General features: G+C 63.7%; 4 protein-coding genes across 7 annotated transcripts; 3 read left to right on the top strand and 1 right to left on the bottom strand.

Moving 5' to 3' along the window:
- Window positions 1–839: 839 nt before the first annotated feature.
- CIB1 (calcium and integrin binding 1) lies at window positions 840–3769 on the bottom strand. Of its 2 annotated transcripts, none has more exons than XM_068203433.1 (7): window positions 3655–3769; window positions 3503–3537; window positions 2927–3029; window positions 2367–2520; window positions 2000–2118; window positions 1837–1925; window positions 840–1634 (listed from the first exon to the last, which is right to left on the bottom strand). In XM_068203433.1, the coding sequence occupies exons 1-7, from the start codon at window positions 3703–3705 to the stop codon at window positions 1592–1594; spliced, it is 594 nt and encodes a 197-aa protein (XP_068059534.1). In that variant the 5' UTR covers window positions 3706–3769; the 3' UTR covers window positions 840–1591. The 2 variants fall into 2 exon arrangements, with proteins under 2 accessions (XP_068059534.1, XP_068059535.1); XM_068203434.1 differs by having other exon boundaries at window positions 840–1613.
- A 25-nt stretch (window positions 3770–3794) lies between these two features.
- On the top strand, window positions 3795–5063 carry GDPGP1 (GDP-D-glucose phosphorylase 1). The gene has a single exon (XM_068203430.1). The coding sequence runs from the start codon at window positions 3844–3846 to the stop codon at window positions 4918–4920; it is 1077 nt and encodes a 358-aa protein (XP_068059531.1). The 5' UTR covers window positions 3795–3843; the 3' UTR covers window positions 4921–5063.
- A 26-nt stretch (window positions 5064–5089) lies between these two features.
- LOC137481614 (tubulin polyglutamylase TTLL13-like) lies at window positions 5090–14212 on the top strand. 3 transcript variants are annotated; one of them, XM_068203423.1, is made up of 16 exons: window positions 5090–5275; window positions 5698–5738; window positions 6749–6867; window positions 7313–7443; window positions 7815–7947; window positions 8158–8301; window positions 8854–8939; window positions 9048–9273; window positions 9693–9877; window positions 10468–10656; window positions 11111–11249; window positions 11560–11739; window positions 12010–12361; window positions 12946–13180; window positions 13735–13845; window positions 13915–14212. In XM_068203423.1, exons 1-16 carry the CDS (start codon window positions 5130–5132, stop codon window positions 14195–14197), a joined length of 2700 nt encoding a protein of 899 aa, XP_068059524.1. In that variant the 5' UTR covers window positions 5090–5129; the 3' UTR covers window positions 14198–14212. The 3 variants fall into 3 exon arrangements, with proteins under 3 accessions (XP_068059524.1, XP_068059522.1, XP_068059523.1); XM_068203421.1 differs by having other exon boundaries at window positions 5091–5275; window positions 7791–7947; XM_068203422.1 differs by having other exon boundaries at window positions 5093–5275; window positions 7791–7947; window positions 11566–11739.
- A 22-nt stretch (window positions 14213–14234) lies between these two features.
- On the top strand, window positions 14235–15807 carry HDDC3 (HD domain containing 3). The gene is made up of 4 exons (XM_068203432.1): window positions 14235–14524; window positions 14986–15041; window positions 15127–15367; window positions 15632–15807. The coding sequence occupies exons 1-4, from the start codon at window positions 14287–14289 to the stop codon at window positions 15760–15762; spliced, it is 666 nt and encodes a 221-aa protein (XP_068059533.1). The 5' UTR covers window positions 14235–14286; the 3' UTR covers window positions 15763–15807.
- The last annotated feature ends 24 nt before the right edge of the window (window positions 15808–15831 follow it).

Here is a 15831-nt window from a genome sequence, read left to right as displayed (position 1 = left end):
GGGCTGAGCCTAGACACTTTGCCAGCAGGACCTAACTCTGTGGTGGCTGAGGGCAAGGCCTGAGATTGCAGCCAGTGCTGCTTCTGAGACCTCACACAAGTGGGAAGCACCGGCAGTGCCAGCACAGGGCTGGGGGAAGTGGTGAGCTCCACAGAAATGGCGTGTCCAGGCAGGATTCCCCCGAGGGACCAGCACTGCCTTGCTCCCAGCGGGACCCATGCACTGAACTTCCTGCACAGCCTGTTCTGGGACATCAAAAAAGCCACTAGAGGCATTGGCTGGTGAGCTGCCAACAGACAGAACCCTGGGGCTGTAGGGGCACAGGCCTCTGCGGGCAGATACTGTCAGCACCAGCACCGTGAGGCAGCGAGCTGGAAGGGCTGGCAGCACCAGGAGCAGGAGCCACTGTGTGGGAAACAGCCACGCCAGAGCCCTGAGAGCCATCAGCTACTTTGCCCCAGCACCAGAGCTCTGCGGGGCCAGCTGGACCCCAGGCCCCACACCGGTCCTGGCAGGGCTGCTGGCTGCAGGCCAGGGCAGAGAGGATCCTCAGCAAGGACAAAGGACCCTGCTGCTGCTGCTGCCCACAGTGATGGTGCCACGCGCTGCCCAGGGCTCCCCTTAGTGCCTCCAGCCTGAGCGTTGTGCTGCCCAGAAGGATCCCAGCGTGGAGGAGGGAGGGAAGGAGGTGGCCCACGGAAAGGGCTGTCGTGGAGCAGGACGTGGAACCCATCTCATAGAGTGGCGGCTGGCACGCAGGCAGAGAGGGCTGGCAGGAGCCCATGTCCCCAGCACCCTGGTGGCACCCGTCCCACAGGCGGACAAAGGCAGCAAAGAGCAAGGGTGAAACCGGAGCCCTTTAATTGTGTCCTCACAGGGAGTGGGGGAGGAAGAGGCCAGGGCAGCAGAGCAGCTGCTGTGCTGGAGCCAGAAGAGGGCAAAGACAGAAAGGGAGGAGGAGGAGGAGCGCAGGCTCTGAGCACAGCCATGGGGGGACAGCTCTGCTGTGGGGTGGCACCTGTACAGAGTGACAGGGTGCCACCTCACAGAGTGGGGGTGACTGCTCAGAGAAAGCACTCCCATTTGGGTATTGCTTGTGAAAAATGATCCACTTTTTGGTTATTGCTCAGAGGATCACGTTCAGTTATTGCTCAGAGAAATGGATCCGTGTGGCAGCAGGCAGGCTCCCAGAAATACAGGAGAGGCAGCTCCCTGCCTGCTGCTGGAAGGCACAACATAGGAATTGGTCCTGAGGGCAGAGAGGGGCTGTGCTGGTGCAGAGTGGCCCCAGGCAGGAGCAGCTCTTCCTCCCTCACCTGCAGAGCTGCCCTTGGAATGCATAAAGATTCAAATTCTAGTGCTAGGACAACAGAGGGGCTGCAGGAGAGGCAGATTCCTGGGACCCCCTGCTGCCAAGCAGGCACCTGAGAGGGGAGCAGGAGGGTTCCTGCCCAAGGCATTGCAGCACAGCCCCCATTGAGGGGCCGGGCCTGTGCTCGCTGAAAGAGGAAATGGCTGAGCCCACAGAGAGCTGCAGGAACTGGAGGAGTGCAGGAGGAGCTGGAGGAGTGCTGCTGGACGACCACAGGGCTCACAGGACAATCTTGAAGGAGCTGCAAGTGATATGACAGGATCTGCTCCTGCTTGCTAGGTCACACAAGGAGTTGACAAGCACCCAGCGGTGCAGGGACCAGAATCCCTCTGCAGAGCCAGCCTGGGACGCAGAGCCCTCTGCCATTAGGGCAGCCCTGCCCTCCTGCCACCACGAGCTCTGCCCCAGTGCCAGCTGAGCAATCAGGGTGTGAGCCCCCAGCCAGCCTCTGGAGACCCCCGCACCTGGCAAAGTCCGGGGAGCGGGAGACAACGTGCTGGAACTCGGAGAGGTTGATGGTGCCGTCCTTGTCGATGTCGGACTCCTCCAGGATCTGTGGGGAAAGGTGAGCGCTGAGCCCTGTGCCTGGGGCTGTGCAGTGCCCATGCCCTGGCCAGCAGGCCTCACATTTTGGATAAGCTGCTCCATCTCTGCGCTGCTCAGCTGGGACTCCTCGCCTTGCCCTGTCAGGCAGTTCACCAGATGCTCCAGGTCCTTCCTGTCCAGAATCCCATCATTGTCAAAGTCTGTGGGGAGAAACAAGGTAGGTTTTGGCAGGGCCGCAGTGACCCCAGGGAGTCATAGACGCCGGTACTGCAGCACTCCATGCACCTCACCATGCCAAACCAGCTGTTCCCACAGGGAGTTCCTAAAGCCACCATCCCGTGGCTGCTCCAAGGGCACTGCCAGCCCTCCTGAACATCGATTCGTCTCCCTGCTCCCGCTTCCTCAAGGTGCAGGGATCCCAGAACACAGCACCTGTCCCCAGCCTTACCAAAGATGCGGAAGGCATAGTGGGATTTGATGTCAGAGGTGGCAGAATCGCTGAAGACACTCAGCATATCAAGAAAGTCTTCAAACGACATGCTGTCATCCCCGGTCTCTGAGGTTGAGAACACGTGGCAGATCCGGTGCTGGAAGGGGTTTGCCTGTAGACATGGGAATGGCTCAGGCAGGGCTGGGCCGTGCTGGCTCCATCAGGCACACTTTGGCTGCTGCTCCAGCAGGTGAGCAGGTGCCCCGCTCTGCCACTGCTCCATCACCCATGGCACGGTCAAACCTGTCCTGTGCACCTCCCGGGATGCAGCCTCGTGCAGCAGGGATAAGCAGGGTCCCTTGAGGCACAGCAGGAACCCCCAGGATCCTGCACAGCAGGGATCCTTGGGATCCCCCATAGCACAGCAGGGAGCCCTGGGACCGTCAGTTGCTCGGTGAGGACAAGGAAGCTCTTTAGTGGCACAGCTGAGGACAGAGCACTGGCACAGCGAGGCCGTGCTGGGTGCACGGGGCCCTAACCCCGGAGCAGCAGTGTCCCGTGTCTGGAAGGCACCATACCCGCAGCTCAGGCAGCGTCAGGATCTGGCTCTTGGGAAGCCGCGCGGAGCAGGCGTTCTCCCTCTCCTCCTTCGGCAGCAGTTCACTGAACCTCTTGTAGGCACTTTAAGAGGCAAGAGCGGCTCTGTGGTGCGAGCGGGGTGGCAGCAGTCCGTCTGGTACCGGCAGCGCTCCCCAGGGTGCGGTGGCCGGTTCCCACAGCTCCTGCCAGCTCTGCCGGGCCGAAGCGTGCGGGGCCGGGGTCTCACAGCTGCTCCCGGGGCCAGGGAGAGGAGCCGTCTGGCTGCTGCCCACGCCGGCTCCGGGGCTCCCGAAGGATCACCGCGGGCTCGGGCCGGCCCCAGCCGCTACCCCGCTGGTCAGGGCGTCACCGGCAGCACCCGCCGACCTTCGCCCGATCACAACCGGCTCCTAGGGAGTGCCACCGGCACCTCCCGGCCCAGCTGGCCGTCTCGGCGGAACGGGAGCCCCGGGGCAGGGCCGGAGCTCTCCGTGCTCCGCGGCACAGGCTGAAGCCCCGCGGAACCGGGCTGGCACGGGGGGGGCACTTACGGTACTACGGGCGGCGGTACTTACAGCAAGATCTCCTGCTTGCTCAGGAACGTCAGCTCCTGCGGGGACAGCACGGGTCAGCAGCGGCACCGGGGGGGGCCAAGGCCTGAGCCAGGGCACAGCCATGGGCTCCTGGCCTCTGGGCACCTTCCGGGACCCGCTGCCGGTGCCGGTACCTGGTACTCGCCCAGCAAGTCCCGCGGGATCAGACTGGCAGAGCCGCCCATGGCGCCGCTTCCCTCCGCACGTCACCCGCCCGCTGCCGCGGCAACGGCCCGCCCCGGGCGGGGCAAGCGCGGCCACACCGACAGCCAGCCCCGCCCGCCCGGCCGCACGGCGGGCTCCCGGCGCCGGCAGTCGCGGAGATGACGGCCATGGCGGGAGCGGAGCCGGGCGAACCGAACCCCGAAGAGTTCGTGTACAGCGAGGAGGACTTCGTGCTGCAGGCAGCCGCCTGGGGCGACCCGGACTCCGCGCCCTCCCGGTTCGACCGGGTGTTGCTGGCGGGCTGGAACGACCGTATGGAGCGGGGACTGTTCCGGTACCGGCTGGGACCGCTGCCCACCCGCGTCCTGCCCGGCCCCGTGCGCCTCGTGGCGCAGCTGAACGAGCAGCGCAGCGCGGAGCGCCGCCCGCCGCAGCCCGTCCGCAGCCTCCGGGATCCCTTCGACCCCGGCGCCTTCAACTTCACCCGGCTGCGCCCCGCCGAGCTGCTGTTCCGCCTGCGCCGCACCGGGGGCCCGGGGCCGCCACCCGAGCCGCTGCTGGTAGCCATCAACGCCAGCCCGCTGGAGCGGGGACACGTCCTGCTGCTGCCGGAGTCGGCGCGGCGGCTGCCGCAGGTGCTGACGGCCCCGGCGCTGCGCGGGGCGCTGGAGGCGGCGCTGCTCAGCGCCCACCCCGGATTCCGCGTGGGCTTCAACGGGCTGGGCGGCGGCGCCTCGGTGAACCACCTGCACCTGCACGGGCTCTACCTGGACCGCCCGCTGCCGCTGGAGGAGGCGCCGGCCGAGCCGCTGGGGCCGCGCCTGGGGCTGCTCCGCGCCGGACCGGCCCCCGCCTTCCTCTTCTTCGCCCCCGGCCCCGCGGCGCTGGAGCCGGTGTCGCGGGCCGTGTGCCGGGCGGCGGAGCACCTGGGCCGCGCCGGGCTGGCCTGCAACGTGCTGGCCACGCGGGGCGACCCGCCGGCGGGGCCCGGGGCCGCAGGCGGCCGCGGGCTGCGGGTGCTGCTGTGGGCGCGCCGGCCGCTCTTCGGCCCCAAGGCGGGCGAGCCCTTCGCCGTGGCGCTGTGCGAGCTGGCAGGGCTGCTGCCGCTGCCCGCCGAGCCGCTCTACCGGGACATCACCGAGGTGCAGGCCCTGAGCGCCATCCGCCAGCACCTGCTGCCCGAGCCCGAACTGCTGCACCTGGGCGGGGAGCTGGCGCGGCTGCTGGAGCGCTGATGGCACGGGCAGCGGCCGGAGCGCTGAACCGGAGGCACCGGCAGCGGCCGGGCAGCTGGAGAGCTGACGGCACCGGGACCGGCAGGGGGCGCTGCTGCTGGAGGACACGGAAGTGACTGTCACGTGACTCGCGGGGCCGCTCTGCCCCCAGTGCCCACGACTCGCTGGTGCGGTCGCCATGGGAACGCGGCGAAGCCGGGAGCGGTGCGATGGCGGCGGCGGGCGGCGGCGGCGGGGGGAGCACGGGCCCGGGCCCATTCCCGGGAACCCCTCCGGGCGAGGAGGCGGCCATCGCCGCGGCCCCCCCGGACCGTCCCGCTGCCCCCGCCGGACCCGAGCCGCGGAGGAAGCGCAGGCGAGTGCGGGGCCGCAGCCCCCGGCAGGGTCCGGCTGGAGCCTGTCCAGCCACTCCCGGCGGCGCCTCCCGCTGCCTCACTCGCGCTCGGTCCCGGCCCCAGCCCAGCCGTGCCCCGGCCCCGCTGCTCCCGGTGGGACAGCGCCCAGCCGGTGCCCAGCGCTCCCCAGCCCCCGGGAGCCGGTCCGGGGTCCCGCTGATCCAAAATAAATAGTGTTCCCTGGAACTGCCCCAACGACCCCCTGTGTGACACGCCCAGGCTCCCTGCCCAGGACCAGCCCGCCCGTCTCCTTAGGGCTGTAGCGGACCGGGGCTGGCCTGGTCAGACTGCCCGGTGTGCTCTGTGTGGGGGATCGGGGCTGTGTCCCCCTGTCCCCTGCCCGGTGCCTCGCTGAGCTACTGTCATCTCGTCTCTATTCCAGTGTCCCCTCCATCAACCTGAGCGGCTGCAAGTACGAGAGTGGTAAGTCAGAGGGGCCCCGCAGGCTCTCCAGTGCTTGCCCAGCCAGGAGCGGTGCTGGCACCCAGTTCCCACTGGTTTATTTACTGCTGCCAGCGACTGGCACAGGACCCACGTGTTAGTGGAGAGTTTGTCACACTTTGGACTGAGATTTCCCCCGATTTAAAATGTGCAACAGCAGTGCGAGCCCTCAACATCCCCCACACTTGTGTTTGCCAGCTGTCTAAAATGGGCAGGAAGGGTTCGTTCCATCAGGTACAGTGCAAGGGAGCACCTGGGCTTAGAGACAGGACCTGAGGGCTGTTTGAGGTAAAGTTGGTGGTGAGCTGGCAGGATCTGTACCTGGAACCTCTCCCTGTGCTGTTCATCCCTGGTGACTCCAGGGAGCTGGTCCACTCTCCCTTCCCACCCTCCTTCCACAAGGTGGATCTTGAAAGAGCAAACTCCTGACCCTTGAGGGGTGTTATTAAATTACTTTGCTAAGGGATCTTGGTGTGCGTGGATCCCCATCAGCCCTGCCAAATTCATACTTGGCTCTATGAACCATGCCAGCAGACACCTTTTTCTGCAGAGCTGTGTTCTGCTGAAAGACCTTTGATTTGGGAGATTAAATTCACACCTTCACAAGACTTGTATCTGCCTGTGAGGTGTTAAGACCCATGGGAAGTTCAGTCCTGCTGTTGAGGGGTCCTGGCACCTCAAGACGCGTGGGATTAGAGGGTTGAGAGTTCCCAGAACACTTGCAGCCAGAGGCGTGGGGGGTTGCCAGATAAAATAGGTGTTCCTGACACCTTCCAAGGGGTCACACCAATACCTTATAGCTCTGAGAGGGGAACTGCAGCCTGGAGAGCTGCATACTCCATCCCTTGTTATTCTGGGGGGCTGTCAGCCCCTGTATGTGGCTCCTCAGGCAGATATTTGTTTCACGTTCCATCCCTGGTTACTTTGGGGGGTTAGCAGTCCCTGAGCGTGGCTCCCCTGCCTGGCCCCTGTCACTGCTTGCCTTGGCACAGTGCGGCGGGCGGCGCAGCACTGCGGGCTGAAGGAAGCGGCGGAGAACGAGGAGTGGACAGTGTGCTGGACGGACAGCACGGTCACTTTGGAGCGCCTCATGGAAATGAAGCGCTTCCAGGTAAACAAAACAGCTGCCCAGCAGGAGCTGCTCGGGAAGGAGGGTGACACGAGGCTGGCTGTGGAACAGAAGCGCCCAAAGCAGTGCCGTGTGCTATCTGTGCCTCGGCTCCAGGGCGCAGGGTCAGATGCCTTTGCCTGTGCCATGTCCCTGGCTGGTGTCTTCAGCAGCTGTGGTGGGAGCAGCAGCGTTCAAGCCCTGTGATGCACTGTGAACTAAACGGCTCTTGTGCTGCTCCAGGGCTAAGATGGAATAGGCAGATAAATCAGTAGTGAAGCTCAGATAAAACAGCTGTAGCAAATCTCACCCCCCAGCAGTAATTCAAGGCAACCACAGGCCTGGCTTCCCTCTCACTGCTGGTTCTCCATGCACAGGCTCTCCTCGGGGCCAGGAGAATCCATCCCACAGGGCTCTGCTGATCAGGGTTTTTCTGCACTACTTTCAGAAAATCAACCACTTCCCAGGCATGATCGAGCTGTGCCGCAAGGACCTGCTGGCTCGCAACCTGAACCGCATGCTCCGGCTCTTCCCGAAGGAGTACAACATCTTCCCCCGCACGTGGTGCCTGCCGGCCGAGTGAGTGGTGGGTGACACGGGCAGGGTGAGGCTGCTGGCCTGCTCCTTCTGGGCACCAGAGCCCAAACCTTCACTTGCTTTGGCACACACCGCGGTGACCTCTGCTGCAAACCTGCCAGAAGAGGTGGAGATGTGTGCAGGGAAAAGGAGGGATGCAGAGGCTGGGTCGGGTCACGCAGGGACCAATCCGTGACTCCTGTAGATTAGGAGTGGGAGTTGGATTCATCCCCTGCAGGAGTTCAGTGTGTGCTGGCCTGCAGCACCATGGTTTTAGTACCCAGCTGTTAGTTAGGAGAGAGTTCAGAGGGGTGTTTTTTGCAGCTGATAGTCACCCTTCCTTTGCACAGCTACGGAGATTTCCATGCCTATAGATCCATGAGGAAAGCAAGAACATTCATCTGCAAGCCCGACAACAGCTGCCAGGGAAGAGGGATCTTCATAACCCACCACCCAGAGGAGATCAAGCATGGGGAACGCATGATCTGTCAGCAGTACATCTCTGAGGTACTGGGATGGTCCAGAACATCAGGGTGGGATTCCAGCCTCCCACTCTGCCAGCATCCCCCATGCTCCCGGGTATCCTCAGGTCTGCTGCAGGTGTTGCTGTGGCTGCAGGACACTGGGGACACAGACAAAGCTTGTCCCTCTGCTGAGCAGTACAGGCAGACAGAGCAGTTCCTCACCTCACCCTTGCTCCTGCCTCTTTCCTCACAGCCCTTCCTCATCGATGGCTTCAAGTTTGACATGCGCATCTACGTGCTGGTCACATCCTGTGACCCACTGAAGATTTTTCTCTACAAGGAGGGCCTGGCCCGATTTGCCACCATCAGGTACATCGATCGCAGCACGAGAAACCTGGTAAAGAAGAAGTTTTAAAAAAACTCATATAGTATCTGTAGGTGTCAGTGCTTAACTTGTCCCAGGGGCATTCCAGGCCTTGAAAAGGCAGGTATTGGGGGTTGCCGGAGTCCCATTTTGATGCTTTCCTGTTCTTCCTCTATACCCCTTCCTCCTCCTCACAGGAGGTGTTTCAGGGGGGATAGTTCATCTACCCCAAGGCCTCACATTTGGGCTGTTTACTGGCATTACCATGGAATCATGGAATTGTTTGCTTGGATGGAACCTTGGAAGGTCTCCAACCTCATGCTGAAAACTTGGTCAACAATAAATTCGTATCTGGTTTCTCAGGGTCTCACCTGATCAGGTTTTGAAAACCTGCAGAGTGAAGCCCCCCTGGTGTCTCTGGGCAGCATGTTCTGCTTCTGGCCCTGATAAGAATGCTCAATTCCACACCATTCCTACTCTGCCCATGCTTCAGGCAGAAAAGAACATGGGAGTATCTGGTGGGGCTGTTCCTGTTCTTGCTCAGTGGTTCAGAGTGAACAAACGTCTCTTGTGGTTCCCTGCCAGGGTGACATCTGCATGCACCTGACCAATTATGCAATCAACAAACACAATGAGAACTTCGTCAAGGACGACGTGGTGGGCAGCAAGAGGTACTGGTGTGTCCGAGCACTGCAGGAACACTGCCTGGGGACACTGCTTTACCTCAGCTTTCCTGGGGTGACACAGCTGAGCCCTTACCACCTCCTGTTCCCACACAGGAAGCTGTCCACCCTGAATGCCTGGATGGCAGAGCACAGCTATGACACATCAAAGCTCTGGGCAGATATTGATGACATTGTTATAAAGACACTGATTTCAGCTCATCCTGTGCTGAAACACCATTACCAGAGCTGCTTCTCCAACCACACTACTGGCTGCGCCTGCTTTGAAATCCTGGGCTTTGACATTTTGCTGGATAGAAGGCTGAAGCCATGGCTGCTGGAGGTGAGGAAGGAGTGAAGAGCTCAGAGCTGGGGGACTAGGACAGGGGGTTTGGGATGAACAGGGCTTGTGTGATTCAAAAGGGCCACCTTGCTCACAGAATTAACCAGGCTCTGAAGCCAAGCAACCTGCTGTGAGCAGGATCCAAGAGAACCCCTTTCCTGCACACCATCTAACAACAGGGAGTTTCCTAAGCCTTCAGACCCCTTGTCCTGTAAGCACCCCGAATTTGTGACAGCTGCCCCCTGCCTGCACCCTGTGGGGTGGAATCCAGGTGACCTGTGGCACAAGTGGGCAACACACTGCAGGAGAGAGTGCTGTCTCTGACAGGGAGCAGGGCATCCGTGGGCAGTGTGGGGCATGGCTGGGGCCATGGGCTGGGAGCTGGGGTGCCAGGTTAGGTTACCTGCTTATCTTGGCAGGTGAACCACTCTCCCAGCTTCAACACAGATTCTCAGCTAGACCATGAGGTGAAGGATGCCCTTCTGTGTGACACCTTCAACCTGATCAATGTGCACGCCTGTGACAGAAAGAAGGTGCTGGAGGAAGACAAGCGGCGGGTAAAGGCACGGCTCCTTCAGGCCAACCAGACTCCCTGGGAGTCCAGGTATGGCTGTTCCCCCACAGAGCTCAGGTCCTCAGTGAGCAAAGACAGGCCACGACAGAGCAGGATAACACCAGTACTGGCTGCTGGAAGTTCCCAGAGCCTATGGCATTGTGCAGCCTCTGTGCTCTCCCAAGCCATCTGCATCCTGCAAGGAGGAGCCAGGGCTCCTCTCTGGGTGCCAGGGGATCTGTGACACCTTGTGCTCTGGGCCCTGACAGAGCTCTCCCCAAGCTGCACCTGCTTGTCATCTCATTTGCCGGGGATGGGCAGTGCCAGCATCCTGGGCTGGCAGGGATGCTCACATGAGGAACCACAGCCCTGCCTCAGGAACTGGGGGTAGCCTGGGCATGGGCCCTTCTCCAGGGCAGGGGTCCTTTCCAGGGCTGAGGGTTTCCCATTCCCTGTCTGCCCTATGTCTTTTCAAAAGCCCATGTTCAGTGAGCCTGCTGCCTTGCAGGCAGGGCGTGGCTCTCTCCAGCTGCTGTTTCGTCAGAGTCCTGGGATAATCCTGGGACATGCTGAGCACAGCCCTGCGCTCTGCCTGTCCCAGAGCCTCCCTCCACAGCTCCCTGTCCTCCCTCCTGCTGCAGGCGCAGGGAGCAGGAATGCAGCCAGGCTGCCTGGCTGGCACAGGCTGAAACCTATGAGAACGAGCACCTGGGGGGGTTCCGACGCATCTACCCAGCAGCTGGGACAGAGAAGTATGAGCCATTCTTCCAGCAGAGCAGGTCCCTCTTCCAGGAAACAGCAGCATCCAAGGCAAGAGAAGAGTATGCCAGGTATCTGTTCCTGAGGAAACCCACTTCTCACAGGTGGCATGGAGACCACTTGCTCCCGATCCCTCCTGGGGAGCAACTCGGCTTGGCAGGTGTAAGAAAGCGGGAGACTGGGAGGGGAAGGAAGGAGCCTGCACATGCTGTGGCACCACAGCAAAGTGGCTCCTTTTGGATGAACTCCAGAGAGGCAAGGCCAATACTCCATTGACTTTTGGACCCTGGAGACACCATTTCCCAAATGTCCCCTCCCTTTTGGCAAGCACAGCCTAATCCAAGGGCATTTCTCTTTTTAAAAGTCTCTTTACAAGCATCCCACCCCATCTCTTGGCACACTTTTATTATGGACTATTCATACAGAGCTTGGGCCTGCAGTAAATGTCCTCAGGTTGAAGTCTGCCCCACAGCCTTTTGCTGTTGTGGCTCTGAGCCAGTGAGTGACTGCGCTGTTCTGTGATAGGCAGCAGCTGGAGGAGATGCGCCTGAAAAATGAAAAGCTGGAAGCTGCCAGGAAGAAGAAAACAGAGAGGATCCAGAATAAAAGCACAGCTCCTACAACCCACCTTACCTACAGAAGCACCAAGGCGTGGGATAGAAAGGTACCTCAGTGTCAGCATTGTCCGTGGGCTCTCCAAGTCAGTGATATGGCTCCAGGAGCTATGCTGAGCCGCTGGTGCAGCCATGGAGCAGAAATTCCAGGTTTGACTCCCTGCTTGAAGTTCAGAGACAACTTGTGTTGGCGCTACTTGCAAGCACCAGTGTTGTGCCTTTCCACCTTGCCTCTCACTGGGATCTCTGGCCCCCCCGAGACTGCGACTGTCCCCAGGGTTGGAGCAGCTCACTGCTTGGTCTCACCTGTGCATTATCCCCACTTCAGCTTTGCTATAGCTCAGGTGTTTCTCTGCCGAGGTGCAGCGCATGCAGTACAACTCCATGCAGCCCCAGAACATCGTGGCACATGAAGAGAAGAGGAGAGTGAATGCTCTGCTGCAGCGTGAGAAGCTGATCCGAGACCTGGGCATCACCGAGCAGCTTTCCCAGCTGCTCCGCACGGCTGACACCCAGGGATCCTGCGCGCTCCAGAGCCAGGTAATGGCACTGCCCACAGCCACCCCACACAGAAGTGGACTGGGCACTGAGCATCTCTGGTGGGGCAGGATGGGGGTCCACTGCAGGCACATCAGCTCCTGTGCCTTCAGGATGATGAGTCTGGAATGGTGGTGGGGGCATACCTGGGGACAAAGTGCAGGGTGATGCTTCAGTGTACACCTGGGTGTGACTGGAGGCTTTTCTTTCCCATCTCCTGCCAAGGCCTACAGAAGTAAGCCATGGCCATTTTCCTTCCTTCCTTCCTTCCAGCTGCCGTTTCCCTGGGATGTCATCGGGGACCACAACACCCACGATTTAATGCTGCTTTTCTCATTGCTGGGAGTCCCAGCTCAGCCCTTGGGACAGAGGGTCATAGCCAGCCCTAGAGGCCAGGCCCTGCCGCAGCACATCCCAGGCCCAGATCCCAAGGACATGCAGACCCTGTGCATTCGAGGCCAGAGCATCCCGTACCACACGCGGCACGAGGGCTCCCAGGCGCTGGGCAGGGGCTGGCTGCAGGGCCGGGCGGTGGGGGCAGTGGTCACCCAGCCCTGTGCCCACCCCAAGCGGCCGCAGCTGAGAGACCAGTGGCTCCCTGGCACAGGAAGCCAGGCTGAAGGCTGTAAGTACATATCACCTTCGGATCACCCACGGATCATCCACGGATCCTTCATCACCCACGGATGCTCCTGGCCCTGCCAGGGAGGGGGAATGGGTGGGCTCAATGGAGCTCTCAGGGATGCTGGGACACTGCAAAAGCATCGCCATGCTCTGCTTGGGGCACTGGTGACCACTGGAAATCTCTGAGGCTTGGAGCATCCCATTTGCAGGGACAGGGAAGAACCATGGGTGGTTTCCCAGGATCAAGGGTTGATGTGCAGGCATGGGGGAGTGTGAGAAGCCAGGAAAGTCAAAGGGGTGCATTAGCTCCTGGGCTCAGAGGGGACATGGTGACACAGCATAGCCCCCAGTCTCTTCCCAGGTCTCCCTCCCACCACAGTGCTCCCTGCACATGCTCTCCCCCTCCATCCTCACCCAGCCCAGCTCCCTGGCATCGGCTTCATCCACTTCGCAGCCTTAGGACCAGGGGAGCAGGGGCGGAGGAGGAGCTGCCAGGACCAAGCCCCACTGGGAAGGGCAGTGGGGGCTGCTGACGTGCAGAGCTGTTGGCTCTGCACAGCCCCACATCCATCTGTGCTGTTCCAGGTGATGCTGGTAGTCTGTCATCCTCTGATGGAGGCAGCTGTCCCCCGGCTTCCCCAACCAGCCCAGAGCAGGCCACAGGTGAAGGCATCTTCAGCTGTGCTGTGGTCCAAGAGCTTCCCAACGCCACTGCCGTTCACGTGCAGCACACACACCCCTCACACCACGGCAGAGCCTCGCCGTGCCAGTGTGTCACACCATGCCAGTGCCTCACACATTCACAGCCTGAAAAGCACAGGTAACACGGCCGAGGGCTCAGCCCTCCTCCCGTGTGTGCTTGCATGAGTACCAGGACTTGCTGGATGAAACCAGGACAGCTGCTGGCTGCCTACATCAACTCTGGGGTCGGCTGCTGAGCCCCCTGACCAGAGCCCTGGCGCAGCATGGCTCCGGCCACACCTGCCCCGGCAAGCTTCCCCTCTGCCAGGACCGGAGACTGGTGCTTGTGCCCCTGTCCGTGCGCTGCCCGCTGCACTCGTGTCTGTGACCCACCGCCGCCTGCGGCGAAGCCCTCCAGAGGCCACCTCGCTCAGGCCCCGTCAGTCCCCCGCCGGGGCCGCTCCCCCGCGCCGGCCCCGCCCGTCCCGGGCCGGTTCCTGCCATGGCGGTGCTGCTGCAGCGCGGCCTGCGGGCGGTGCCGCTCCTCGCCTGGGCCCCGCGGCGGGCGGCGGCGGCGTGGCCCGGGGACCCGGAGCCGCCGGACCCGGCGCTGGAGGAGACGCAGAGGTGCGGAGCGGTCGGGCCGCGGCCAGGGCCTGCGCTGGCCCGGGCGCTCACGCGTGTTCCCCGCAGGGCGCGGCGGCGGCGGGCGGCGGCGCGGATGGAGCGGCTGCGGCGGGAGCTGGGCGGGGGGCGCGGAGCCCCCGGTCGCGCCCTGACCTGGCAGGCGATGGAACAGCTGCGGTGAGCGCGGGACCGGGCGGGCCGCGCCGCGCCCGGTGACCGCCCCGGTGACCGTGCCCGTGCCCGCAGGTTCCTGCGGCAGGAGCTGCCCGAGGAGTGGCCGTTGGAGCGCCTGGCCCAGGGCTTTGGCGTCAGCACCGACGTGGTGCGGCGGGTGCTGCGGAGCCGCGGCTGTCCCTCACCGCGCCGCCGCCTGCGGCAGGACCAGCGGGCGCTGAGCGCCGCCGCGACGGCACCGCCACCGGGACGGGGAGCGGGGGACGGCCGCGAGGTGCGCGCCCCCGACGGGACGCTGTTGTACCGGCTGCCGCGGGGCTGGGGCTGGGGCGGGCCGGGGCCCAGCGCGCAATAAACGCACTTGGGACCCGCCTCCGCCTGTGCCGCTTCCGTCGCGTCGGGCGCGGCTCCGAGGCCCCGGGGCTGAGCTCCGAGGCCGTGGGGATGGGCTCTGAGGCCGGGGGAATGGGCTCCGGGGCAGCGGGGATGGGCTCCGAGGCCGGGGGAATGGGCTCCGAGGCCGGGGGAATGGGCTCCGAGGCCGCGGGGATGAGCTCCGGGGCAGCGGGGATGGGCTCCGAGGTGGCGCGGCTGCTGGAGGCGGTGGACTTTGCAGCCGGGAAACACAAGGAGCAGCGGCGGAAGGATCCCGAGGGCACCCCCTACATCAACCACCCCATCGGTGCGGAAACCCCCCGGCACCGCGTCCCACTCCCGGGAAACCCCCGCGGCCCCTCTCTCCCAGAGCACCGCTCACTCTGGGACCCGTCCTGCCCCGGCCTGCTGCCAACCCCCGGGAGCCCCTCACCCCGGTCGCTGGAGAGAACCGTGTCCCCTGTCCCGTACCATGTCCTTCGGCCCGATGGGGCAGAGCTGCCGAAGCACTGCAGCCCTGGTCCCTGCCCCGGCCCTGCCAGGCCTGGGGACACCCCCACCTTGGGGGCAGTGCCAGCCCCGGGACCTTCCTGCCTGCCCAGCCGAAGGATCCACGGCGCGGGACGTGCCCGTGGGGTTTCCCCTGCCCTGGGCTGGTCTCTGGGAAGCCTCCGTGCCGACCGCGCGGCACAGCCCCGTGTCACCCACGGGGGCCGCTCTCCGGGCCCGGTCCCCGCTGCCTCCTCCACCTTTCCGTTCCCACTGCAGCCGTGGCCAGGATCCTGGCGCACGAGGCCGGCGTGACGGACGTGGTGGTGCTGCAGGTAACGGCCTGCCCTGCCCTGCCCGCCCCGTCCCCGCTGCTCGGCCCCAGCCCCTGCAGTGCCCCTCGTCCCCTCCTCGCCGTAGGCCGCCCTCCTGCACGACACCGTGGAGGACACGGACACCACGTTCTCGGAGATCGAGGAGCGGTTCGGCGCGGCGGTGCGGCGCGTGGTGGAGGAGGTGACGGACGACAAGAGCCTGCCCAAGATGGAGCGGAAGCGGCTGCAGATCGAGCGCGCTCCCGTTTCCAGCCGCCGGGCCAAGCTGGTCAAGCTGGCGGACAAGCTGCACAACCTGCGGGACCTGAACCGCTGCACCCCGCAAGGTAGCGGCTTGTTACCGCCCCCGACCGGAGCCGGGACACGGGGGGGCCCAGGGACCGCCGCGGCCCCACGGGGACCGGCCAGCAGCGAGGCTGGTGCTGTTGGCTGTGCCGAGGGACAGAGGAGCCGCGCGGCTGCCCCGGGCCGGGGCGGCGGTGGCGGCAGGCACAGACACAGGGTGCGGGTGTCGGTGCCGCCGGGACCGGGTCACTGCCGGCGGCCCGGGTGCGGCGGGGCCGGACGTGACGTCACGCGTGTCCCCGCAGGCTGGTCGGAGGAGCGCGTGCAGGAGTACTTCCGGTGGGCGGCGCGCGTGGTGTCCGGGCTGCGCGGGACCAGCGCGGCCCTGGAGGGGGCGCTGCAGCGCCTGTTCGAGGAGCGCGGCGTGGCCACGTGACCGGGCCGCGGCCGCCTCCGCCAATAAACGTGCGCACAGCTCGGCGTCCCTGAGTTGCCATGGCATCGC

The sequence above is a fragment of the Anomalospiza imberbis genome, chromosome 13 (assembly GCF_031753505.1).
Source record: "Anomalospiza imberbis isolate Cuckoo-Finch-1a 21T00152 chromosome 13, ASM3175350v1, whole genome shotgun sequence".
In the NCBI taxonomy this organism is placed as follows: Eukaryota; Metazoa; Chordata; class Aves; order Passeriformes; family Viduidae; genus Anomalospiza; species Anomalospiza imberbis.
This window is presented reverse-complemented; position numbering and strand designations above follow the sequence as displayed.

Excerpts from the sequence above, each read along its gene's own strand:
- HDDC3 (XM_068203432.1), top strand. The coding sequence starts at position 14,287 with ATGGGCTCTGAGGCCGGGGGAATGGGCTCCGGGGCAGCGGGGATGGGC. Across the intron at positions 14,525-14,985 it reads CTACATCAACCACCCCATCG|CCGTGGCCAGGATCCTGGCG; the intron begins GTGCGGAAACCC and ends TTCCCACTGCAG. Across the intron at positions 15,368-15,631 it reads GAACCGCTGCACCCCGCAAG|GCTGGTCGGAGGAGCGCGTG; the intron begins GTAGCGGCTTGT and ends GTGTCCCCGCAG.
- CIB1 (XM_068203433.1), bottom strand. The coding sequence starts at position 3,705 with ATGGGCGGCTCTGCCAGTCTGATCCCGCGGGACTTGCTGGGCGAGTAC. Across the intron at positions 2,119-2,366 it reads CTATGCCTTCCGCATCTTTG|ACTTTGACAATGATGGGATT; the intron begins GTAAGGCTGGGG and ends TTCTCCCCACAG. Across the intron at positions 1,926-1,999 it reads TGGAGCAGCTTATCCAAAAT|ATCCTGGAGGAGTCCGACAT; the intron begins GTGAGGCCTGCT and ends CTTTCCCCACAG.
- LOC137481614 (XM_068203421.1), top strand. The coding sequence starts at position 5,130 with ATGGCGGCGGCGGGCGGCGGCGGCGGGGGGAGCACGGGCCCGGGCCCA. Across the intron at positions 7,444-7,790 it reads ACGTGGTGCCTGCCGGCCGA|CTACGGAGATTTCCATGCCT; the intron begins GTGAGTGGTGGG and ends TCCTTTGCACAG. Across the intron at positions 9,878-10,467 it reads CAGACTCCCTGGGAGTCCAG|GCGCAGGGAGCAGGAATGCA; the intron begins GTATGGCTGTTC and ends CTCCTGCTGCAG.
- GDPGP1 (XM_068203430.1), top strand. The coding sequence starts at position 3,844 with ATGACGGCCATGGCGGGAGCGGAGCCGGGCGAACCGAACCCCGAAGAG.